Source organism: Ursus americanus, chromosome 1 (genome assembly GCF_024610735.1).
Source record: "Ursus americanus isolate L20-20 chromosome 1, mUrsAme1.1.p, whole genome shotgun sequence".
NCBI classification, from domain to species: domain Eukaryota; kingdom Metazoa; phylum Chordata; class Mammalia; order Carnivora; family Ursidae; genus Ursus; species Ursus americanus.
Genome location: NC_142127.1, coordinates 71,826,054 through 71,853,216, shown reverse-complemented (window position 1 = coordinate 71,853,216; position 27,163 = coordinate 71,826,054). Strand labels below are relative to the sequence as shown.

Here is a 27,163-nt window from a genome sequence, read left to right as displayed (position 1 = left end):
AATTATTCTTAAATTTAACTACTACATAAATTACATTATATATTCAGAAAAATCATTTAACAGTATTAGCTTAGAAATATAAATTCCAGGGGTGCCTGTGTGGCTCAGTTGGTTAAGGGTCTGCCTTCGGTTCAGGTCATGATACCCAGGGTCCTGGGATCGAGCCCCTGAGTCTGGCTCCCTGCTCAGCAGAAGTCTGCTTCTCCCTCTGCCTCTGCCCCTCCCCCTACTTGTGCTCTGTGCCCTCTCTCTCTCTCTCTCTCAAATAAATAAAATCTTAAAAAAAAAAAAAAAAAGAAATATAAATTCCAGAGAAATATTTTGTCTCAAACATCACAAGGCAGCACTGAGAAGCATATGTTCATTTCTTACAGGTACACAATTAAATGGTTATGTTGTAGGCCAAAGACATTTAGATGAGGAGAAATTGTGTATATTTTTGAAGACTTAATTCATTCCTTGCTAATGCAGAGAATTTCTGTTTGTAATCTGTGGGGCTCCGGGTTCAAAGCATTGCCCCAGAGGTCTTCACTGGGGCTTAAGCGAAGCTGAGAGGGCCGGCTCTGCCTGCCAGCCCCAGTGTTATTTATCCATTAGAGTTCCACAAAAGAGCCCCTGCCAGATGATTCCCCCCGCACCCCACACACACAGAGATAAGAAATCTAGAGTCACAATTTCCTACCAGATCATAAGCAGCCAACATTTTTTTCTGCACATCTGGAATTGCCCCCAGAGGCTCCAGATAAGGAAAGTTGTCTTTCATCACAAGAGAGACGGAAGGAGTATTGTCACTGGTGATGAGCCGAGAGGATAGGGTCAACAGGCACTGCTTCAGACTGGCAATTGGAGGAAGTCCACACAGTTCCTTAATAGACACTATGGCATTCTGTGGGGAAGAAAACATGGAATGATACTTCTGACCACATGACACATCACCCCCAGCACTTCTAGGTTCACACAAAAGCATATTCATTAAAAGTATACCCTCCAATACATATGTAATTTGGAGGAAACTGGATTATAATCAACCAGGAGTATAATGTGCACCGAGATAACACAGAACTAATTCACTAGTATACCTCATCTTTGTCAATTTTTAGCAACTGCCACAAATATGCCATAAAGCAAAGTTGACTGCGAACCAGGCTACACAGTGCTTTTCAAAGCAGAGCACTGGAATATTCACACAAATTAGCCTGGGCTGGTTGTGAATATCTTATTCAATTTGTACCATGATGATCATAAAAGCATGTCAGTGATTATACATGGGAGTACATCTCCTTTGGGCTTTTTCCTCGAGACAGCAGGTTGCTATTACTCACCACCGTGCGTTCGACTCACCAGCAATGGTATTTCCTTGTCATCCCGTCAGAAATGCGCCTGACAGGTGATGCACGTACTAAAACAAGTTTCACGTAGAGCTACATTTGCTCGTGTTTTACAGGCTTTTAAAATTCATTTGAAACAGAAATTACAACTATTTCATGTTTTATTAGCAGTGAGCAGTACCTAACCTATTCTATGTCGAATGACTTTAGCAACAATGATGGCTGTTTCATTTTTCTACAGATTAGGCTCCAAATAATCCTTAACCGAAAAGACTTTATGTTGAGACGATACAAATCCTCAGTATTTCCTGGAAAAACTTTATCCATAACCAACTCTCCTTACTATGCATTTTAAACACATAGTATGTGTAAAGGATATATTTCAAAAATTACATAGAAATAAATAAAATCGACTTCTAATATATAAAGTAAGATGTACAAATGATGTATAAGTAATCTAATGCAGGGATTTATAATAGTTTTGAATTATGTCAGAAAAAGTCAAATAGAAAATACTAACATTTGGGGCCTATTTTTAAAATAGTGGCTAAGGCAACCACTTCAAATAAAATGCTTACAATCTAAGTATTTCTGTGTGATTTATGTACCATACTGTTTTCCACCACTTTAGCTATTTAAAATTGATTTTAAGTCTATTCTGTGAAATAGTGTAAAAATAAAGTCTTCGCCAAATGATGGGTTTGAGGCTCAGCATCACATGACTAAAAACCATGAATGATCATGAGTTTTGGTAGTAGGAAATTCTGGATTTAAAGACCAATGTTCCTATTTACTAACTGCAATATTTGGGAATCACTTAACTTCTTCAAGCTTGTTTTCTATCTTGAAGGTAGGGATTTTTCGGTGAGAATTATTATTAAAATGTTAGCTAAAGGAGCAAATAAACTGCATTGAAAAATATTCCTCTCTTGTTTTGTTCTCAGACTGCTACTTCTTCTGCCAACCAACAGCTCTTTGCTCATTGCAGGAACTTAGTATTTGCTATTAGGTCGTTTCTCAGTAACAACACCCTAGAATAAGTATATTCTATAGTATTCAAGAAAGAAATTGGCAACCATCTCTGATTACAAGCATGAACGAAGGGAAAGAAACTAACGTTGAATTTCCACATGCCAGGAGTGGGCAATTTACATATACTGTCATTTAATTCTGATAATAATTCTGTGATGTATTACTATTTTTCTTACCTTACGTGGAGAAAACTGATGATCAGAGATCTGAAATAATTTGCTCAAGATCACAAGGGGATAGAATTTAAGCCAGAATCCATGTTCTTTCAATTAAACCACTTTTCTAAGAGAAGACTACATAGTTTTCAACAAGTTCAAGTGCTGACTATTATTTGTTTAGTTGTGTTTGTTCTAGTGGGGAGTAATTTATTGTTGTTGTTGTCATACACTTAAACAACTAAAATAACCTAACGGGCATTACATTTGTTTCTATGATTTCAAATGCCCTTTCATGTTCATATCTTCAAATATTTAACATATATACTTATAATTAGCATTGTCTGTCTATATGTATAATATTTTATATTCTACTTTGTTCACATTGTTTCGTATACACAACCCCACATTCGTTATGAGGCAGGGATAGTTAATGGATCTATAAAGCATTTATATTAACTGGTTTAGTTCAGGCCAAATTTAACACAGCATTCATTCACAATTAGATACATAAAGTATATCTGCTTTAGCACAGGCAACACTTCATTCAGTGGTACATGGGTTTATACAACTTTTCTGATAATGTTTTGAGGAATCAGATCACTAGTAAAACACAAGTTCATCAGTAAGGGAGGGGGGGTAGGATGAAGTAGGGGTAGGGAAGAAAAGCTTGGGATTTTTCCTACCTGCATATTTTCTCTCATATCTATGGCTTCTCGTAAGGGATGAACTGCTATTTTAAAGATGTCATCTATGGTCTTAAGGCCAATATTCCTGAGCATAGTATATTCTCGAACTTTCTTCCCCATTCTCACAGACAGGCTGCGCTTCTGTGCCTTTCCTCCTCCGCTTCGATTAGTTATTGCTATATGGACAAAAAGGGTTACGTGCTCCATGATGTCACCTACAAAAGAGCGCAGGGGAACGTGCCGATATCCAGGCTGCAAGCATTCAAACGGTATTGTATATTGTCCTATAAACTCATCCCCAATGTAGTCATCATCCAGAACGACAAAACGAATCATGGCCAGCTCAGGTAGATTTACTTGAAACTCAAAAGTTTCATCAAAAATGGGGTTATCACTGTTCTGTTGGACAGTTTTAGTTCTTTGTTCGGAGCAGTCTGCTGGAATTCCATGTATCTCTATGCAAACATAGGGATCTATGACATCTCCTTTGGCACAAGCTCCCTTGGGCTTTGGAAAATTCTGACCACTGATGATCTTGATATGAAGAGCGAGAGGAGACACCCCAGGTACAATGCCCTTTGTGTTTGCACTGAAGTAAGAAACCTCGTCTCGCATTATGGATGGCCTTAGAACATAACCACATCCTCCGTTTTGAAGAAACCAGCCTGTGTGAAGGTCCATCATTGGACCCGGAGTCTGAAAATTCATTGCCACAATCTGACAGCCACAATTCCAAAAGTCCTGTGGATTCAAGTTACTGGAATCGATCCTCATGGCACTTGGATAGATTCTCGATAAGAACTTCTTATTATAATTTACAAAATCCTCTGGGTATTCATTTGCAATTCGGCTGGCCTCTGTTTCACTAAATGAACACATTTCCCAATAGTTTTGGCTTTTCATAGACAATTCAAAATCCCTACACTGAACAGACTTGCAGATGGATACCAAATCGGAGAGTTCCCTACATAGCAAGATTTGTTTCTGCTCGCCGTTGTAATCTACCGACAGCCTTCGCGACATTTCCGCTTCTTCATCTTCATCTGTTACTTCTCCTTCCAAAACATCTGGATCAGAAGGCAATTTCTTTCCTTTCACAATAATCATTCTTTTCAATTTTTCCGGTGATGGGAGGTAGGTTTCTGAAGGCAAAGGTGCCTCAGTATAGAGCTTATCGCCAAAGATCATTTTCATCTGTTGAACCATTATCTTTTGCTGTGGTAAGGAGCAGTGATTTCCCAGACAAAGAATGAGTGGGTATTCAGAAGCAACGAAGGCAAATTTATTTATCACCTCTATGACGCTTCGAAAAGAAAGGTGTGTTGTCACATTATTTCGATTACAAAGGATCGGTTCATTGTCTGAACCATCACTAACATCGAGTTCAATGCTTCGACAGCCCATTTTCAAAGCTCTAACGTACCCATTAATATCAGCTGGCCCCCTGAACTGGTCTTCTATGAGATAGGTGTTGTGGGAAGCATTGATGTAGTAGTGAGATAATGGCTGGGTCATATCTTGGGCAACCTTTTTTTGCTCAGGATCAAAAATATCACATTCTAGCGACAACAGATACTGGGTAAAGCCATCAATTGCAAGAAACCCTTTTTGACGTCCTTCTTCGGAAAGTTCATATCTCCGAATAATGTCTAAGCACATGTCCTCAGTAATATGAGTGACTCCTTGCTCAGCTTCTAAAAAGAGCATGAGATCATTGGCATCCAAATATTCTTTGTTCTTAGATATCTGGACCAGTAAGAAATATACTTCTGGCCTGGTGCAAAGTTCACAAAAAGCTTCACAAAATTCCTCTTCTGTCACTCGTGTGGTTAGTTTTTCTTTGCTTTTTTGGATTTCTTTAAATTTTAACCTGATCTTGGATTCCTTCAGGGTTGGGTTGAGTTGTTTTATCAACTCTACAGAGGTGTCTTCCAACATAATCCCATTCCCATCGATATCTGCTGCTTCAAACACCGTTTTCAACCACATGAACCTTGGTGTGTTCTGGTTGCCCTCCATAAAGTCAAGGGGTTGCTTACTTCGAGAAACCAGGTACCGTAAACCTGACACCCAGATGTTTGCTACATCTGCTGAATTGGCAACTAGGTCCAGAGACTCGTAGTTTTCCCCATGAAGTATGGAAAAGGCACAGTCCTCACAAATCTGGTCAGCAAGGCCATTGTTTCTAAATGTTTCTGTGTTCTTCCCCAGTCTGATCTCCTTTATAGCAGAAATGTCAAGCTTAGCTTTCTCGAGGTCTTTCTTGGAAGGTTCCCAGCGAAGAGCTTGGAGGTCTGTGTCCAGAGTGAAAAAACGGTTATAAATACGAGAATTTGGCCGGACCTTCTTCAGTTCACAGCCAGCTTGCATGAAGCTGATGCAGTCACTCGCACTGCTAATTTTCTTTTCTGATGGCATGCTGCTGAAAGACACTGTTTTCTTTCTTCCACCACATTTTTGGTTTGAAGGATCCTGCAAAATCATTTGAAAATAATGAATCAATTTTCCTTAGAAAACAGACAAATTCAATTACACTCTATGAACTCCTCAGACTCCATTCAGATACTATGATTATTTGGACCTAGAGGCTGGCCTAAAATTCACATTTTCACCATTCCAGAAAAAGAAGAATTGCTGAGAAAATTGATGTTACTAGGTTCAGAAAAAAAACAAAACTTATTTTTCAAATGCCTGGTGTTCTTTGAAAAAAATCAACTATTAAGTTAACTACAAATCACTCATTTGTTCATTAAAGCAGACTTCCTAAGAACCTCTACATGTTGGTACTTTGACAACCTACCTTGAACCCCTACAGATATGTGAAAGAAATAATGCTGAATTTCTTTAAAAATTTTCCTCATTTATACTAAGCAACTGTTCAAGTTTTAAACTTAAAACTAGTCCAAATAAAAGATTTTTGCCTTCATATGCTTTACATCAAAAAGGACTGGCAATAAACCTTAACTAAAAGTCACTTTTTTTCCTCAAACTATTCTGAAGAATGTAAGTGTCTTGAAAGTCAGACTGGGAACTAACAACAGACAAATGATTCTCACTAGAGCAAGTTTTCAGACTAAGGTAAACAGTCTGGAAGAACTTTTTGAGAATTAACACCTGCATTTCGGTATAATGCTATTAGCAGCCACAGCATAGAACCAAACAGAAATCTGAATGGTTCCACTAACTTTTAAGGTTCTCCCAATGTAAACTAAATTTCCAACCCATTTGCCATAGAATTTCACAGAGAACATTTGCACCTTGCCTTTTACTCCTCTCTTTAAGTGCCGTTGGATCTTAGTCTTACAGAATCCCCGTGTCCTCAGCCCATTTCACCCTTTACTGAACAACAGTGCTGACAGGGCACCAGACTTTCTCTGTCCAGATTAGTGTGCCTTAAGCAGGTTAAATATTTCTTGTGGCTCTTTCCTTCTTGGGTATATCTAGGCCTTCTCACATATTGTCTTTCCCAAATTACAGGTCTGCTCCTTATATTCATAAGATAATAGATGTCATCTTTGTCCCAGACTGTCCGCACGTCTATCACTCCCAATTCATTTACACTGTACATCTGACCAATGCCACTTAAAACAGGGTATTTTTTTTATACTTTCCTCTGTTCAGACCATAGATTAAAGTTAATAACGCTCGCAACCAGATCATCCATTCAGATACTTCTCCCAGGAACAAATTTCCCAAATACACCTTACTGCTTGTTTAGAGTGCCTGATTTTATAAGCATATCAAAGAGGCAGTAAAGTGTGGAATGCAAAATGCAATGTCCTTATACAAAGTTTATAGTGTTAAAGCATGCGTGAATATTGTTCATAAATTGTAAGTACTGATAAGATTAGTCTTTTTGAAAAGAGAAGAACATTTCTTCATACACTGGTCACTGCAGGACCTGACCAGGATATTGGGGGTTATCAAGAAGTTGATTCATTCTTGACCTCCGAGCATTTAAGACAAATCTTCAGTGATAAACAGATAATATTTTAAAACAGACACATGATATTACTATTTCAAGCACTAAGAAGTATGACCGAAGTAGTCTGGGATGTCTCCTTCACTGGCATTCTTTTCAAACAGGGTAGAATCTCTCCTCTAAGGCCTTATTTAATTGTGGACCTGCCTATAAGAGCCTCCCTATCCTGTGACTCAGGAAAAGGCACGGTGATTTATTATTCAATTGACTAAAACCTTGCCTGTGAAAAGAAAACAAAATTTGCCTTATTTATGGAATGGTGGTGGGATGATGCATTAACTCAAATATATGTCTGATCTTCAAGTGACAAAGATATAAATTACCCAATTTATTTACAGAATAAAAAAAAAATCTGTACAGATTACAGAATATTGTCTCTTGATGCCCTGGCATTTAACAATTTAGCTCTTGCTTTTCCAGAGACTTGTTATTTTTAATTACCCCATAGCAGTCAATTTCCTCATCCCTAAGTTAAAAAACAAGTATAAATCTTCAGCTGTTTATACGCAGTTGCACTATTAGAACACATTTAAATTCATCACAACCCACATACTCAAAAATCTCAGATGTATGTGTATATTTTCCCACACCATGAAGGCAGGCACCTAATGGCACTGCTGAGATGGGATTAATCTACCAAGTAAAATAAAGAGGGAAACTGAATTGTGATAGTAAATTAGACTGTGACTCAGCTTTTAAAGCTACCATTTGACTAGGCTTTTAAACTAATGAGATCTTTCACAAAAAAGATTATTTTTATATAAGGCAGATCATGTTCCAAGTAGGATTATTGTCAACAAATTATAAAATCTCCAATAGTTTCTAACAAACCTTCAGTGGGAAATTAGTGTTGCTGTAAATGTGTGTATGTAGTTTCTGTGCCCTACGTTTGGTACCACACCAGCCTTCACAGTCTTAACACTTCACTCTAGACTTGAGCCACTGTTCACAAAAACAAAAGCACTGCTATCAGAAGAGATTTCTCTTACAAGCCTCTCTTCTCTGTGGTGGTACCTCCTTAAGTCAAGACTTTCTCTCCTAGTAAGATTAGCCGTCAAAAGATAAATGTTTCCTATCTAGCCTAGGAAAGAATTGATCTGCTCCAAAATCTTATTTCCTGCTTTGACCTCCAGTTCCCACATGATTACAAAACTTATCCCAAAATGCCTTAAAACTTGGAACCAGCAGAAAAGATATACTCTTAGGTTGTCATTTCACGAAGGACAAACTCCAAAGTTATTACAAGTCCCCCAAATGAGCAAAAAACTAGCCAAAGCACATGTGAACAAATAATTAGCTTGTCTGCTGTTGACCAGAGTCAAGATTATTTCTATTCAAAATATGCTGGAAAAGTTTCAGGACTCCGATATTTCTCTGTTTGTTTTCAATGGCCATGCTATGCATTAGCTCCAAAAAGTTGAGAGGAGAGGGTGGGATTGTATTGAGCGGACAGGGAAGTTAGACAGCTCCAAATCTCCTTCTGAGCTTTGTCACCAGCACAGCCTCTTTGCTGAGCCCTACACCCCCACATTTGTATTTCCCTCAAGAAGATCTTGGCAGATTGGTGGTGGAGAGGGGTTCTATTCAGGTAAACAGACAGTAGATATTCCCAAATGAATAAATTTGAAGTGCTGGTAATAGATCTTCCTGTTGATAAAAAAAAAAAAAAATCTGATGATGGAATGAGAGAAAATCCACTGCAGTTGTCTATATATTGGAAAGACAGGTGCTTTTGGCACCTTCCAAGAGAAACCAAAGTTTGTTTTCAGTTCAGGTGTGCTCTTGTCATCTTCCAGCTCATTAGATGATTGAATTGACTCATATAGTCATAAGGTCATTATTATAGGGAGATTATTATAAAATATGAGGACTTTTCCATTTATTTTAAAGCTAAATTTCCTCACTCTGGAAATGAAGGGAAGAGGCTAAAGTACTTATTACCCTCAAAATTTCTCTTAGAGCAGCTTACAAAATTTGTTAGGTTGGATAGCACATTATGACACGCCTGTCCCCTAAATTAACAGTTAGCTTCCTCTTCCAGCAGGGTACAAGACTTAGGCATTGAACTCAATCCTTACTATTGCCTAACATTCTATGCTCAAGTTTCTAAATGATCATTTCACAGGAAGGGAACTCATTTAAACAAGTTAAATAAATATAACAAATGAACCAAATTATGTTTATATGGTCTTTGAACATTTCCAGATAACACTTTATAATCAGGATCTACTGTCTTCTTAAATTAATCAATACTTTATATAAAGGATTTAATTGTCAGAATCAAGAAGAGTCTCATAAACTAGCAAAGTAACAGACAAATGTTTTATTCTTTTATTAAAACAATACAAGACATTGCTTTGTGTATGAGCATTGTTTCTAATATATTCCTATCATAAAAATAATTTCTATCTAATCTCATGATGTAAGGTTTGATTTCTAGTCTTAGAAATAATTTCAAAATACTAGGAGAAAGTGGCCAAATGTTTCCATTTTTTAAAAAATTTTTCATTATTTTCTACAACATTGCTGTTTATCTAGTATTAGAACTAGGATACCAATCATGATTCAATGAGATTCTTACACAACAGTAAAAGCTTTATAGCTCCCTAAATATGTTTTAAAGTAAAATTAAAGAAAAAATGTTCAAATAAGCCAAATTAATAAACCTGTTTCCATAAGTTCCCACTGGCATTTGTTCTCTGACCCCAACAAGGCAGGATACACTGCAAGTTCCTTAACAAACACTCAAGAAATAAAATCATTTTTCTTCAGTAACACACTGACGAGCTGCAGAGGCAACTCAGCTTATTCAGTGCAAGCATTTTGGGTCTCAATAACGAAACTATTGAATTATTTCAATATAATAACTTCAGAGAAAAGTATACTAAAGCAACACACTAATGTGAATGTACCTAATGCCACAGGACCGAACATTTAAAAATGGTTAAAGTGGTAAGTTTTACGTTATATAAATTTTACCACACACAGAAAGAGTAAGCTAAAGCATTGTATACAAATTTAAGAGTAAAGGAAACAGCATATCTACATTTTGCTACTTCTCACCTGATGAGCATGTTTAAACATCAAATTATATCATCACTTTTCATTTTTTTGGCAAGTTGTTTTTAAGTGAACAGTTCAAAATGATTCTTTGTTAAAACAGAACAAATTTACAAACCTTAAAGAAAAGCAATCAAAACACCAGTTGTCAGACTGATTAGAAGGAATCTTTGTTTCATAATGCAGAAATCCAGCTATATAGATGGAGAGATACTAAAGTGACATTCACTTCTCTCTTTCTGTATGAGGGGGAGAAACACTTACTTCTGAAGAGCTCTCTTAAGAAAGTCTTTATATAAAAATTTAGTAGATTCTAACTAAAATATAAGCAAAAATATAGGGACATAAATCTAATTTTCACCATAGAGATTCTATCTGGTTCTTATAGACAACCTATGAACTATAACACAATACTATTCATTCTTGTTTTATGAACTTCCAAGCAAAATTCAGAAAAAAAGATTTGGTTGATACATGAGATCGTCCAAGGATTGTGGACAATATAATCTAGAATCCAAATGAGCCCCAACCTTGGATATTGAGAGATTCAGGTTTCCATTCTTCATTCACTCATTTAACTAACAATAATGTCCATCCTAGAGACTAGCACACTGTAGAGTTTTGAAGAAACTGATAAAGTCTAATTTTTACCTTAGCGAGATCACTCTGGATGTGCACCAGATAGACAACACTAAAGACGGTGCTGTAGGTGACTACTGACGCATTAAAGGAAAGAGACGGCGACTGCCTGACGTAGATTACTAGCAAATGGAATGGAGAAAGGTGAGAAGTATCAAAAAAGTAGGAGGTAAAATCAAAAGTCCTTCACTGGATCTAGGATGACTCCTAGGTTTTTGGTTTGAGTGAGAAGTGAATGGAAATATGGACTACCGGGAGAGGTATAGTGGGAGGGAAACAGAGTTTACTTTGGGCCATGGTGAATTTTTAGATGACTACGGGCCACCTAGGTGAAAAGCCTAGGCAGAGGAGAAGACTTAAAATATAAAGTTTGAGGAATAAGAGGACCAGGAGCATGACCTCTCACAGAAGCCAAGAATAGACATAAAAGAGTGAGTGCTAGAAAATAAGGTGTTAAGATGGCTTACTGGATTTAGCTGTTCAAATGTCTGTTGGTAACTCTGAGTAGAGAATGTCTTTTTTTTTTTTAAAGATTTTATTTATTTATTTATTTGAGAGAAAGTGAGAGAGGGAGAGAGAGAGGGAGAGTATAAGCCGGGGGAGGGGCAGAGGGAGAGGAGAAGCAGACTCCCCACTGAGCAGGGAGCCCAATGAGGGGCTGGATCTCAGGACCCTGGGATCATGACCTGAGCTGAAGGCAGATGCTTAACCAACTGAGCCACCCAGGTGCCCCATGATGAAAGAATATCTTACTTTGCCTTCAGACGGTGAGGACAGTGACGAGGGTGAGGGCAAAGGGTTTCAAGGAAGGGAAGAGCAGTTTTAAATGTTCTTTGGTGAGAAAGAAGGCCAGGATGACTCTAGCGTAAGTGAGGGGTAGAGTGGCTCCAAATGAGACTAGAACAACAGGCAGAGGCCAGGAGTGATCATTCAGAAGAAGGCTATTCTCAAAAATGCTGGCTTTATTAACTTGGATTGGTAATAGCTCAAGGACTGGAAATTTATGTATATACATATATCTAATATATCCTGTCCAGTGGACCAATGCCCAAATCCACATCCATGTTTGGCAGTTAGGCGGTCTAGACAAAGTCCACCCCCCACATACAAGGCCTAAGTCTTCACACAAAAGTCAAGGAGGTGGAGGAGGTGGTATCCTCACTATACCTGTTGCCTTCAAGTTTCAGGTAAGGGAAGGTTCCAACTGCACGATTATACAGTTCATTCTATATTAAAATTTCCAGTTATTTTCTCATAGTAAACTCAAATGACACAATGTAAAGTCACCAACAGGTGACATGACTTACTTGTGATTAATACCACATGACTCACCTGAAGTCACTATGTGGTACAGTGAGGGTAGAGGTCCTGCTATCACTGCTGAGAAGTGGCTGAAGTCTGACCCAAGCTCTGTGTACCATTGGCTCTCCCTGGTGGCTCCCTAAGCCTAGCTGGTAAGGAGCTGAATAGCTATTTTATTATCCATAAAGAAAACATTCATTCTGTACAACACCTTATAATTCGACAGAAACAATTAAAGGCAATGCTAACGGTATGCATTCACGTATCTCTTGCCAAATTAAGTTTTATTCTGTATTTAACATGCATTTCATTTATAAAAGGTGATCCATTTAATAAAATATACTAAACTAAAGCCATCTTCTTTAGGGAACCTACTCTGGTATGTATACAACGTGGCAGAGATAGAAAACTAAGCGAATTATAGGAACACAGTGACACATTTATTCTCTAAAATGACATCTTCTCTTATATGACTCTTCTCATTTGGAAGCAAAAATAACTGATATTCTATAGCCAAACATGGGCATAGAGTGTAAAAAGTCCATTTCAGGGTAGGTTCTCAGTACCATTGATTTGTTTTGTTGAGCAGAGGACGGTTCCATGCTAAATCTCACTGCAATCATTCACTCAGAACTCATTAAAAAATGACCCAATAAAAATTATTACATCAAGCTCTTTTACTGCATGGTTTCTATCTAGGGTTTTCTGCAAGTATGACTCTTATTATGCATGCCTCTATTTCAAAAAAGAGCATTTGCTTATACAAAGATCAAGTACCTACTATCTGCTACGCACTGTCCTAGTGACTGGTTCTTTGAAAAATCATTAATCCCAAAACTAATGTTGCTTGGAATAAATGCTTTCTCTCCATCACTCTTTTTATGTACAGGTTTTTATAAATGATAAAGTTAGTAGAACAATGACAAAAATTATCAAATTTGATAATTCGAGAAAACCATATAAAAAATGTTTCTAAATAGATAAAAACAGGGGTGCCCAGCTGGCTCGTCAGTAAAACATGGGAATCTCATCTCAGGATTGTGAGTTTGAGCCCCACGGTGGGTGCAGAGATCACTAAATAAATAAATAAATAAATAAACAAACAAAATCCACCAACATTTAATAAATGAGCAGTTTTCTATAACGTTAAGAATGTTGGATAACCAAGACCACAAAGGGGAACAAGAGTTGATAAGGGCAATATGAAAAAGAAGTACTACAGCAGTTATTATATACAGTTACTATATCTTTAACACTAGAGCTTTTACCAAGATAATTAAAAACAGACAAGAGGCAAAGTAAGCATCAAAATGTCCAAAATCTATAAAGCTGGTCTTAGGAAAAATAATGTTAAAAGCATTGCCATTTAACAAGAAAACAAATACAACTTCCACATGGAGCCTCCATATAATTTTATGTCATGGAAAATAAATCTTAAATTACACAGCTCTACCTAGAACTCCATTATTCCTAGATAGGCTAGAAAGACCTTGTCACTAACAGTGTGGCTTGTAAAAGTTTCCTGCAGGAACCCAGAGGATGGCATCAGCAGGCTTAGTGACACCAAGATCCTGTTGCCATGCTCCCTAGTAGGGTGTCCCCCTGATCTGCAGGTTTGCTTTTTAGTTAAGCACGGTATAGAAGTAAATGATCCTCCTTCTGACATACTGTCAGAAGGTCAATAGTAGCTTAACACCATGTCACTGTGCCTCCATCAGTCACCTCAGTTCATCTCACCATACAGGCATTTTACTATCACACAATCATCACAGGAAGAAGAGGGGTGAGTACAGCACAATAAGATATTTTAAGAGACCACATTTACATAGCTTTCACTACATTATGTTGTTAAAATTGTTTTATTATTAGTTATTACTGCTAATCTCTTGCTGCGCCCAATATATAAACTAAACTTTATCATTGGTATGTATGCACAGGAAAAAAAACGTAGTTATCTATAGGGTTTAGTACCATCTGTGATTTTAGGCATCCACTGGGGGTCTTTAAACATATCCCCTGTGGGGGGGGCACTCTAACTGCTAATAGTCAGACTGCAAAGCATATTATTAACCAGAATAGTACTGGATTCTCAGTAGATGAATGATTTTATAATGCCTGCTAAAATAATTGGGACTGCAAAATCAAGATTAAGGAGTCACATTCTATGATCTTCATTTTTGAGACAATGGTTTCTTTATCCTCCTCTACACAATAATGTTTGTATCAAACTAACAAGGCTTTGGTTTGAAATTTTTAACAAAAACTGGGAAGAAATTGACTCAAAAAAAATGGTAAAGGTAATGGTAAGTAACACCAAAATATCCTCTCTGTGTCACAACTTAAAGAAAATATCCTGACTTATATATTTAAAATGTTATTTATTAAAGATTTGAAATAAACCTACTTATATGATGTTTATTCAACAACAGTAGAGTAAAGGTGAAGAATTACCTCTCCCTATACCTTTTTCCATATGCTTCATCTATGTGGTTCATTCAAGAAGCAAAACCATTAAAACCTAATAAAAATTACTGTTCATTGCAGATCAACAGTCACAGGTAAAATCAAAGACTATTTCACTTGTTTGGATTTTTTTTCACCTGTACGGAAATTACGTCCATGTAGGTGAGGAGACCCGGCCACAGGGAAACCAGACAGATAATAGCTTCGGAAGCCCATGTCTCCAGATGTTCAATTCCTTCCATAGTTTCATTGATTGCTGCCATTTCTGTTTTCCCTTACAGCATGAGGGCACAAACCTGCGGTTGTTTGTCGTGAAAACTCACTGACTGACCGACTTTCTATTCTCAACTTATTTCCCCTCAAGGCCACAAGCACAGATGTTCCTTTATGGTGTCCCCTGTTTTCATGGAAGAGGCCTTGTTTCTCACTTAAATCTTACTAATCTCCGCTTGTATCCTTCACGATCCACTACTTTGTATACAGTTACAAGGAGCATTAACACTCCCGTTTTTCTAGTCAAAAACATGACCTTTTTCAACGAACCCCAAGTGCCGCATACAATACATGGTTTGGCTTATTATAAATCCCAGGAGAATATGTTACGTTACTGTGCCTTCGAAGCGACGGTATGAACAAAGTGAAGTGGACACCAATAAAGGGTACCTAACAATTATTCAGTGGCCTCCGAGGACTGATATGCGGCTATCAGTCCTGTGCCTCTAAGACAGACGTCCACCTCACACTCAAAAAACAATACAATTCATCGGTGCCAAGAACCAAGTGGGCCTGGAGATAGGATTCTGTCCTTCTCGCGAGACTCCCCACACAGCAGGGCCTGAGAATCTGGCTGAACTTCTGCCAGTGCAGACTGTTTTTTCTGGTGTGAGGATTCATGGGAGGTGCTCTTTATGGAAAACAGCATGTCCTGGTCCCCAAAGAAACTCTCTGTAATGAAGAATAAGTAAATGTATTCTTTTAATGCCTGTATCTAATCCATCTCTTTCAGTGTATTATTGTAGAGATTAAAGGTAATGCCCTAATTATTTCATAGGTATAAGCACATAACTTGATGCTTTATTAAGGTATGCATCAGAAATTGATAAATGAGTTAGGCCTTCAAATCTATGCATAATTTTGAATGCATAATTATGTATGCATGATTTTTTTCATTCCAATGAATGCTGGTATATTTACTTCAATTACTTTATCTGAAAAGTAAAAACATCAACAGGAATGGAACATTCTTAAATAGAGTTCATTTCAAAAATGTTCCTGACAAAATTTTCTATCTTTCTTTTGGTGCTAAATAACCAGTTCACAGATGAGTTTGTCCTTCATTGTAACTTTTCAATGTTTAGTGGTTTTATTTACCATCAAATATGAGACACCAATGTATTACTGACATTGATCTTAGTCACTTTGGCATTTCCTCTAATCACCTAAATTTGAATAAAGCGTATTTAAAAGTGAAAAGTAGGCGTGCCTGGGTGGCTCAGTCATTAAGCTTCTGCCTTCTGCTCAGGACCTGATCCCAGAGCCCTGGGATTGAGCCCTGCATTGGGCTCCCTGCTCTGAGGGAGCCTGCTTCTTCCTCTCCCACTCCCCCTGCTTGTGTTCCCTCTCTTGCTGGCTGTCTCTCTCTCTCTGTCAAATAAATAAATAAAATCTTAAAAAAAAAAAAAGTGAAAAGTATATCTTAATACTACAGAGTTCTACCACTTGTTATCATAGAGTGTTAGTAGAATCGAGTTTCAGAAACAGATTTATAAAAATTAAAAAATCATTCAGAATTTGAAAGTTGCTAGAGGAGTAGATCTTAAAAGTTCTCATCACAAGAAAAAAATTATAACTGTGTGGTGATGGATGTTAACTAAACTTATTCTAGTAATCATTTCACAAATATACGTATACCAAATCATTATGTTGTACACCTAAAACTAATACAATGTTAGATGTCAATTATATTTCAATTAAGAAAAAAGAAAATCACTTAGAATTATATAAGATTAAATGAAATAAGAAATATAATCAGCCTTGCTTCATAGCATAAAGTTGTATTAACAAAAATAGGATTCAAAAAATGGTCAACTTCTAGTAATTCAGTTTTTTGTGCAATATTTGGTAAGGACAAGATTTCAGAGTATCTATATCATTTATAAATTCCAAATAGTGTATATAGAAAACATAACTACTGGGGGGTGGGGGAATGGGATAGACCGGTGATGGGTAGTAAGGAGGGCACGTATTGCATGGTGCACTGGGTGTTATACGCAACTAATGAATCATCGAGCCTTACATCGGAAACTGGGGATGTACTGTATGGTGACTAACATAATAAAAAATCATTAAAAAGAAAAAAGAAAACATAACTACTAATAATATTTCTTAGAAATGGAATCAGTGCCATTGTACTATACGGTAATACATACATGCAGGTTTCTCATTAAGAAAAAAAATCTTACAGAAAATTTAAAAACAATGAATTTATTTTTTAAAAAACTAAATTTGTGCGACTTGGGACATGGAGATTTAAGTCAATTTAATAAAAGCACAATTCTATTCAAACTTAAGAAACAATTCACTTATAGACTAAATCCATTTTTCCTGGATTTGGATAAGTCTAGTCTGCCATTTAAGAAATATATGTATATGTTAACAAATGGACGATTTCTTGCACTTTTATTAAGTCTTTATAGATTCTAAAACTTACATTTAAATTACTTTAAACTTCCCAGTTGAATATTTTTCTGTAATAAATATCTAAAAGAAATCTCTAAGCTTTTTATAAGGTAGATCCATTGGGGCGCCTGGGTGGCTCAGTGGGGTGCATGGGTGGCTCAGTTGTTAAGCGTCTACCTTCGGCTCAGGGCCTGATCCCGGTATTCTGGGATCGAGCCCCACATCAGGCTCCTCCGCTGGGAGCCTGCTTCTTCCTCTCCCACTCCCTCTGCCTGTGTTCCCTCTCTCGCTGGCTGTCTCTCTCTCAAATAAATAAATAAATAAAATCTTAAAAAAAAAAAGGTAGATCCATGAACCACAAATTAAATAAAAATTCTCTTGACCCAATGCAATGTGCAAACACATTCTTAATGCTTTTTCTCTCTTACAGTGATAACAGAATATGCTCTTCAGGATTAATGACCTTAGAGATATAAAAGCTTTGGCTCAAATAGCCAACTTGACCTGAGCATCAAGACGAATCTGATTAAAGGTTTCAAGTTTTATCCATAACTTCCGGAATGGGTTAGAACCATCTAACACTTTAATCCTTATTATATGACTTGGATTAACTGAACATCAGCATCTGTCCATGTGCAATAAACAGATGGCAGATCTCAGAGAACGCATGTTCTCAGCACAGAGACTCTTAGGGTGAATGCCTCCCCCCGCCACTGCCATCCTCCCCACAACCACTGATACCCAGTGAAGGTCAAAGTGGAACAAATAGTTGTCCTAATTTAGAAGAATGTAAAAGGAAACTGTAGAGGTAGTTTTTTTTGTGATAATATAACTCAGAGTCCATAAATAAATTTTTTAAAAGATTTTATTTATTTGTATTAGAGAGAAAGCATGAGAGAGAGTGAGAGAGCACAAGCATAAGCAGGGGGACCAGCAGGCAGAGGGAGAAGCAGACTCCCCGCTGAGCAAGGAGACTGATGTGGGACTCCATCCCAGGACCCTGGGATCATGAACTGAGCTGAAGGCAGATGCTTAACTGACTAAGCCACCTAGGCGCCCCATAAATACCATTACTGATTAAATTCCTTCCCCCCCAAAGCATTGGATTGTGGACTAATGGATTTTACTCTCACCATCTCCACTTACTTATATGACTTTGTACAAAAGTTCTATGTCTAGGGGCGCCTGGGTGGTGGAGTCGTTAAGCATCTGCCTTCGGCTCAGGGCATGATCCCAGCGTTCTGGGATGCAGCCCCACATCAGGCTCCTCCACTGGAAGCCTGCTTCTTCCTCTCCCACTCCCCCTGCTTGTGTTCCCTCTCTCACTGGCTGTTTCTTTCTGTCAAATTAATAAATAAAATCTTTTAAAAAAAAATTCTATGTCTATTGTTTTTATTTGTCAAAAGAATATAATTCCTAGCTTAAATCATAGGGCTATCTCAAGGATCAGAGGAAATAAAGCATGCCAGAGGACTTTGAAAAGCATAAAATTGCAAAACATAATTTTAGATACATCTCAGTTAAGAATGTAAGTAAAGCATGACAATGTATTAAAAGAGCAATAAATTCTTTGAAAATATAGGATTTTATTCCATGAATGTAAGAATGGATCAACATTAGGCATGCCATCAATGTACTTCAATAAATAAATAATTTGTTAAAAGAGAAAAACAATAGGATTATGTCTATAAATTCTCCAAAAGGCAATTGATAAAATACAACATTAATTCCCAGCAAAACTCTCTATAAAATGAGAAAAGAAGGAAACTTCTTTAACGTGACCAAAATCTTGTTCCAGAATCCTAGAGGAAATATCATACCAACTGGTAAAAATTTAGAAGCATTCTCATTAAAACAAAAAAGAAACAAAACAAAAAACCTATTATTTGCTCTATATTTGAACATAATTTTGGATATTTAAGCCAAAGCAATAAGACAAAGATAAGAAATTATATGTAAGATATTGTAAAGGAGGTGAAAGATCATTACTATTTGCCGAGAATATAATTATTTACCTAGAAAATCCAAAATTCTCAATTGAAAAATTATCAGAACTAAAAAAAGTGATGGTGGCAAGATAAAATACAAATATTAAAAAATTAGGGGCACCTGGGTGGCACAATTGTTAAGTGGCCAACTCTTGGTTTCAGCTCAGGTCAAGATCTCAGGGTGGTGAGACTGAGCCCCAAGTCAGGGCTCGTACTCAGCACAGAGTCTGCTTGAGAGTCTCTCTCCCTCTCCCTCTGCCCCTTCTACTTATGCTGAGTAAATCTTTAAAAAAAAATTAATAGCTGTCTCATATATCAGCCTTCTTCTAAATATAAGGGCATAGGGGAGTGGAGGTGAGGGGACTCCTACTCAAATTCACAACAGATATTGTAATCCAGCCAAGAACAAACTTAACAAGACATGTGCAAAAATTGTATAGAATTTTATTTCATTTACAGTAAAAAAAGAAGGATCAAATAAATGAAAACATAAAAAATATTTACTGGAAAGATAATGTTGGCAAAATTCCACTAATTAGTAGACAAATTAAAAAAAAATTGTTATAAAAAGCCCAGTGGGATTATTTCAACAGGTAGAGGTGGAAGTGGCATTTCAAATAACAAAGGAAACAGTATTATTCAATTATTAATGTTGAAAAAATTCACTATCTATTTGAACAAAAGAAACCTAAATTTCTCCTTTATGCCAGACCAAAAAATAATTTCAGAAGGATTAAAGATTAAATGAAACTGTAACTATATAGTTGCATAATATTGTGGTGGTGAAAATCTCTTCTTAATAGACATATCAAGGCCAGAAACCATACAGGAAAACACTGATAAAATTGATCACATAAAAACTTAGAATCATGTTCAAATTAAAAACAAAAAACAAAAAAACACAAAATGGAAAATATTTGCTATATGTTTCTTAATTTACAAAAAGTGTTCACAAACCAATTTTGGAAAATATAGATTTACAGAATTATATGACTGCTTCAAAATTATATGAAAAGATGTTCAAACACATCTTATTAATAAACAAAAGGTTATTAAAGAAATAATAACAAAATTATTATTTTTACCTATCAGATTATCAAAGGTTAAACAATGTGAGATAATGGGAAAATGGGAATTTTCAACGTTATTCTGAGTATACATTGGTACAATTTTTCTGGAAGGCAACATAGCAATATGTTTTAAAATGTTAAGGATCCATCTACTTTGATCTAAAAATATCATTTTTGAAAATTTGTCTCAAGAAAATATCTGAACAAATGAGCAAAGATATAAGTACAAGGCAGTTCAATGCCACCCTGTTGATGATATAAAAAATTAGTAAACCAATAAACTCCTAACCCCAATAAGAACTGGCAAAATAAATTATGATACATTAACACCACAGGATTTTATGCAGCACTAATAATGGATGACATAGATCTATAAATCTTAAAATGGATAATCTGTGTGTGTGTGTACTTAAAGAGTAGGTATTATAAAAAGCAATATAGTATGAGATCTCATTATTTATTTATATATGGCATCTCTGGAAGAATATATTCCATTGGTAATAGTAGTTATCTCTAGGGGGAAATGAGCAAAATTATGGAATTAGTTTTCTCTGTATTGCTCAAATTATTTAAAATTAACATATATTAGCATATACTATAAGGAAACATGTTAAAAATATTTCCATAGAATTAGTCTTATAATTACCTCATTAACTATCAGAAAGTTAAAATTTGTAGAGATAATTGATATCTATCGTAAGACTTACTTGAGGTATAACTAAAATGGTTATAATTTCAAAGTACATCATACTTATTTTTAAAATATTACACCTATGTTATTTTAGTTAAATATAATATTTTAAATAACTTATTGTTCTTGGGACTGGTCAATGCATCTCTATTACAGTATAACAAAATATCTTTTAAGTATCATGATAAATCTTTGATTTGGAAATTATTTTAGAATGTTACATTTTAGAACTACTGACTCTAATTAGCCTTGGTGGAAAAAATGTCCAAAACACAATAAAATTTTATAATGTATCTATGAAATTAATCTCATAACTACTTAAACAATTAATTTAAATGAAAATGTACAGTATGCCTCCTCTTAAACTTTTGCTACCTCAAAGCTTTGAGAATAGATATAAGTAGATGAATGTTCCCAGAGGAAGAAAAGAGATTAAACTGAGATTTCCTGACTAGTTGTTTAAATCAATTTGATTTCAATTAAACGCACTCCACAGATAATGAGATTCAAACCTGCTGTATTAAATTAGGACTTAAATATATTTCAAAGAAATTGGATTCAGCAAGAATTCCATATAGGTTACAAGAACTTTAATCTTTCAGAGCACACTTACTAATTATAAAAATTTCAACTATTTTCATCAAGTACAAAGTGTAGCCTTCAAAATTCTCCATAGCTAGCCTTAGCCAAACCCTTCTATTTTCTTTTCCAGATATCTGACTCCAAATTTACCTTTGCCTTCTTTTTTTTTTTTTTTAAGATTTTATTTATTTATAAATAAATAGAGAGACCACATGCAGGGGGAGCAGTAAGCAGAGAGAGAGGGAGAAGCAGGCTCCCTCCTGTGCAAGGAGCCAGATGCATGGCTGGATCCCAGGACTCCGGGATCCTGACCTGAGCCAAAAGCAGACACTTAATCTACTGAGCCGCCCAGGCACCCCAACCTTTGCATTCTGTCCTCTTTAACACACTCCCATATCTTTAGAAAACAGTGCACAAAATCTTTCATTGTCACCTAACCCACATTCCTTTATTTTTTTAATTATAGCTATAAAGTTTCTTCTTTAATAGAGATTTCTTATCCCAATGCATATAGTTATACCTGTCCATCTTTGCCACTTAAAGCACTCTTCTACCAACTATACTTAAGTCTCTACATTCAACTTGTGAGCCTTGGGAAATTCAACTAATGAACTCAGTATTCTACCTTGAATGCTACTTAAAATAGTAAGTATTTTTCTGAGTCATTTTTGTACTTTCAAGAAAAATAATAGTTGTCTATATATTAAAATACACAAAATCTGCTCAGTTACCACTAGAAATTGCCTCATCAGAATATAATTTGCAGCATGAGAATATAATCATAAGAAAACAAGAAATAGTAACTAGAATAAAAATGCTGCCATATCCCATGTAAATCTGAGCCAAATTCGGTTGAAATACTAACAGTGAATTCTAGTGTATCTTCTTAAGTACTAGCTCCCTGTTTTGTTTTTTTTTGTTGTTGTTTTTTTAAAGATTTTATTTATTTGACAGAGATACAGACAGCCAGCGAGAGAAGGAACACAAGCAGGGGGAGTGGGAGAGGAAGACGCAGGCTCATAGCAGAGGAGCCTGATGTGGGGCTCGATCCCATAACGCCGTGATCACGCCCTGAGCAGAAGGCAGACGCTTAACCGCTGTGCCACCCAGGCGCCCCTGGCTCCCTGTTTTTAAAAAACTGCCATGTGGCTTGCTTTCTTGGCAATGAGAGTTTACAAAACCCTGTAAAATTTGAAATCGTTAGACTTGCTCATCTTAGCAGTTTTAAAAACAAGATGAACATCATAGCATTTGCAGGACTCTATATTAACACACACTGATCTCTAGGTTATCAATTTGAACCCAAAGATATTTAAAAGACAGTTTGAATTGTGGGGGGCTTTGTTGTTGTTTTTGTATATAAGGTCATTAGTTTTACTAAAGTACTTTGAATTCCCATTTGTTGATGAAACTGGTACAACTCCTGAGAGGATAAATTTCTAATATGTCTGTCTACTAATGTTCTCTGAAAAGGATATTTTATCCCAGGGAGTGTGAATCCCATGGTGAAGAAATAAAAGTATTCACATTACAGATTCTTCTTTAGTATTTAATCATAAAAAGATCATAGGCAGCAAAAATTCCAAGCCATGCTGGGTCAATTAAACTTGTTTCAAAATAATGTTTCATCTCATAACTCTCATTTAAATTATCAGTGAAAAAGGACATTAAAGTCATTTATTACTATAAAACTGGTAGAATGACAGGGAAATAAAGTACTTAATAAAATCATTTATAATCTATAATCATTTTCCTAAAACAGCATTTTTACTAAACACTTTACAATGAAAAAGCATGGTAATTTACAAATAGCTTAGAGACTAATCTCTAATTAATCTCTTAGAAAGAGACTTGACACCCCAACATATTTAAATTTAATTAACATTGCTATCAGGAAAGCTTGCAAAAAATTACAAAGGAAATCCATAATGAATTCACTACACTTACTTACTTTCATATTATCATCCCTAGGTGGTTTCTTCGTGGCAACTTTTATAAATTGAGAGAAAGGAACAGCTAGTCCCATCTATGACAGTGACTAAATTCATTATTGTTTTAACAACCTCCAAATAAAGTCATTTCATGTTCATAAATGAAAGTCAAAATAAGGAGAGTAATAGTATCTCACATTTCTAAGAAGTTCTATACCTTTCAAAGGGTGTCCACATTCATTTTTTTCATGAGATCTCCACAAGACTTTAAAGATGAGAAAATCCAGTTCAAGGAGACTGAATACTTGCCAAAAACATATAAATCAGTGGCAGAGCTGGATTCTAAACCCAGATATTCCTATTCCTGGATGAGTTTATTTCTATAAGCTCACACTACCTCTGCATTTTACTACTATATTTTTCTAGTTCCCAGAGTATCTTCTCACCCCTTCACCATGGTAAGGAATGCAAGTTTTACAACTCTAGCTATTTGTTCTCACTGAATGTTGAATAAAGGGGAATGTCACTTATTCTAGTTATTTCTTCCCAGCAGTGCTATGTTACTTGGCAAAAATGCCCCTAAAAGAGAAGATAAGGTATGGAAAATTCTTCATAATTTTGGGATATTTAAAATTCTTCCAACATACATTTATAGAGCCACAATTTTGTGCCAGGCACTCATTTGGGTAGCAGGTGTACTGTGATATCACTTGTAATGGAAAGATATATCAAAGGACAATCACACAAACATGTAATTAAAGATTGTAAGAAATGTACTGAAAGAAAATATTTCAGGTAAGGGGGCTAATTTAGATTGGACTGGGGTCCTATAGGTCTCCTGAGGAACTAACTAGGCAAATTGCCAGGCAAATAGTGTGGGAAGAACATTCTGCGCAGAAGATAAACGAGGGACGATCCTAAAGTAACTGTACTAATGGCAGGCCTGTGTAGCAAACCCATAGTGACAGAAGGGCAAAAATAAAATGAAGCTGGAGGGTCAGGGAGAAGGAAGATCAGGTGGGGCTGTGAAAGCCATTTCTAAAAAATCTGGAATTTATTCTATAGAGATTTTAAGTCAGAGAGGTGAAAATTCTTACTTAAAAAAAGATCTCTAGCTGCTGAAGAATGGATTTGGGATACAGAACTATTAAGGGGGCAGCTCTCAGATGGTAAACACAGAAGATTTAGGGTGGGAACAAGAGAAATGGTTTTATTTGAAGACTTACTGAAAGTGGGCTGGAAGCACCGGGAGAGGGAGATGGGGCTACTGGGAATGATTCCCCAGATCTCTGGTTTGAGCAAATGAGAGGCTGGAAGAGCCATTTGTAGAAGCAGAAAAGAGAAGGAGCAGATTTGTGAGTGGCTCTGGAGGTGTTGAGAATGCAGTTACAAAATGGGACTAGATCTTGGGATAGACATCTGGGTTCAAGATATAAATCTGGGCACTGGGAACAGTCGGGTTATCTGTAGTATCTGAAGCCACAGGACTAGATGAGATAACTTTCAAAGGCAGAATAAAAAAGAAACGTTCCTAACACTGACCTTTGTGACAGTACATTTTGAGATCCGTTAGAAGAAAAGCTTACAAAGAAGATAGATAACGAAAGCCAAAGCAGTAGAAGGAAACCAGAAGAGTATGTTGTCATGACAGCCAAGAGAACAGAACATTGCAAGAAGGAAGGGGTGGCCAGCTGTAGTGAATGCTAGTAAGAAATCTTGCACTATGAAGAAAGGTCTCCAGTGGATGCGATAATATGAATGCTATTGGTGATCTTACAGCAGTATCAGTGGTGTGGTGGACATAGAGAGTAGAGAGCAGTAAATTGAAGAATGAATGTGTAGAGAAAATAAGAGTTTGATTGAGGAGGGGAATGAAGAGACAGAACAATGGAGAGAGAGAGATGAATCAAAGGGGGTTTTGTTTGTTTTTGTTATTGTACTAAGGGGAAAGAGAGAGAACAATTGAAGACAAGGATAATGTGAGGGTGGGGGAAGGATAACTGAGAAGAGGTAGAAAAGGAGATCTAGGGCTAATGTGGACAGAACAGCTTTGATAACAGAAATCCTTCTCCACTGTAACAAGAGGGGAAAAAGAGGATGAATGCAGAAATAAACAGATGGGAAGAATGAGTGATGGAAAAATAGGGGAATTCCCATCTGGTAGCTTCTGTTTTATCGCTAAAGAATAAGACAAAGTCATTTGTTGAGGATGGAGAAGGAGGTAGAGAAAATCAGAGATTTGACAAGAGTGGAGAAGAAATATATTCAATTGTTTTTGCTGGTTCATCCTCCATTCACATTTCTATTAACAGTGACTTCCTTAGGGAATCGCCTTTCCCCATTCTTAGTCTATAGTCTTGAGATAGCACTGACACCAGTCTCCCCTCCCCTTTCCATTCCCATCACTCCCACCACCTATCTAGATCCTGGGGTGGAAATGCCCAGGTCTGGCCAACCGAAGCATTCATCAACCTTGCATTAGTCATTGCCTCAACCCAGTGAAATCCAATCCCAGAACTTTGAATGAAACCACCAGGAAAGAAGAAGCCCCTGGGGAAAAAAGCACACTTTTTCCTCTGGGGCTCCTAACATGGTAGGATGTAAGTCTGGAACTACCAGAATCCACCTTTATCACATCTGGGAAGCAAACCTAAAGAACACAGAACTAAAACACAGGAAGAAAAAGAGATCCTGATGACTTTTTTTTGTCCTGGATTCAGCTAGATATTCCCAGACATCAGTTTCTGAGCCAATACCTCCAATACAAAAAATTTGAGTATATGAGTTGGACTGTTGACACTTGCAAGCAAAGGCATCCTGACTGAGACAGATCCCTATGGTGAATGGGAGAATAACTCACTAGAAAAATGATTATAAGACATTGCTGAGGATCCATTTGGCTGCTGGTGTCATAAATTTATGCTGATGTCACTAACCTTAGAATTTCCACTAAAGAAATCAAATTCTTTGAAATTTTCAGTAATACTACCTAACCTTTTGTTATTTAGTATAGTTAGCAATTTAATTTGATATAATTACTACTATTATATATAAAAAATATGCTATTTAAAAACAAAATTAAGATAAGAGACTGAGAAGACAAGCTATAGTCTGGGAGAAAATATTTGCAAAAAACACATCTGATATAGGACTGTTATCCGAAATATACAAAGAACACTTAAAAGTCAATAAAAAAAAAACCTATTAAAAAATGGGTCAAAGGCCTTAACAGACATCTCACCGAAGATACACAGTTGAAAAATAAGCACACAAGAACATGCTCCACATCATGTGTCATCAGGGAAATGCAAATTAAAACAGCAATGAGATACCGCTACACACCTATTAGAACGGCCAAAATCCAGAACACTGACAACACCAAAAGCTGAAAAGGATGTGAAATGACAAGAACTCTCACTCACTGCTGGTGGGAGGGAATACAAAATGGTATGGCCACTTTGGAAGACATTTTGACAGTTTCTTACAAAGCTAACCACCTTACCATATGATCTAGTACTCACCACCCTCCGCCACCTTGGTATTCACCCAAAGGAGTTGAAACCTTATATCCA

The 27,163-nt window shown here is 36.4% G+C and overlaps 1 protein-coding gene across 14 annotated transcripts in view; it reads right to left on the bottom strand.

Annotated features, from left to right (window-relative positions):
• Nucleotides 1-27,163, bottom strand: part of PLCL1 (phospholipase C like 1 (inactive)) — a 335,124-nt gene that overhangs the window by 70,365 nt on the left and 237,596 nt on the right. For all 14 annotated transcript variants that reach the window (XM_087862374.1, XM_087862349.1, XM_087862372.1 and 11 more), the window contains 2 exons: nucleotides 3,202-5,676; nucleotides 683-886 (listed from right to left, as the gene is read on the bottom strand). In XM_087862374.1, coding sequence (XP_087718500.1) covers nucleotides 683-886; nucleotides 3,202-5,622 — 2,625 coding nt within the window. In that variant the 5' untranslated portion in view covers nucleotides 5,623-5,676. The remainder of the gene's footprint in view (nucleotides 1-682; nucleotides 887-3,201; nucleotides 5,677-27,163) is intronic.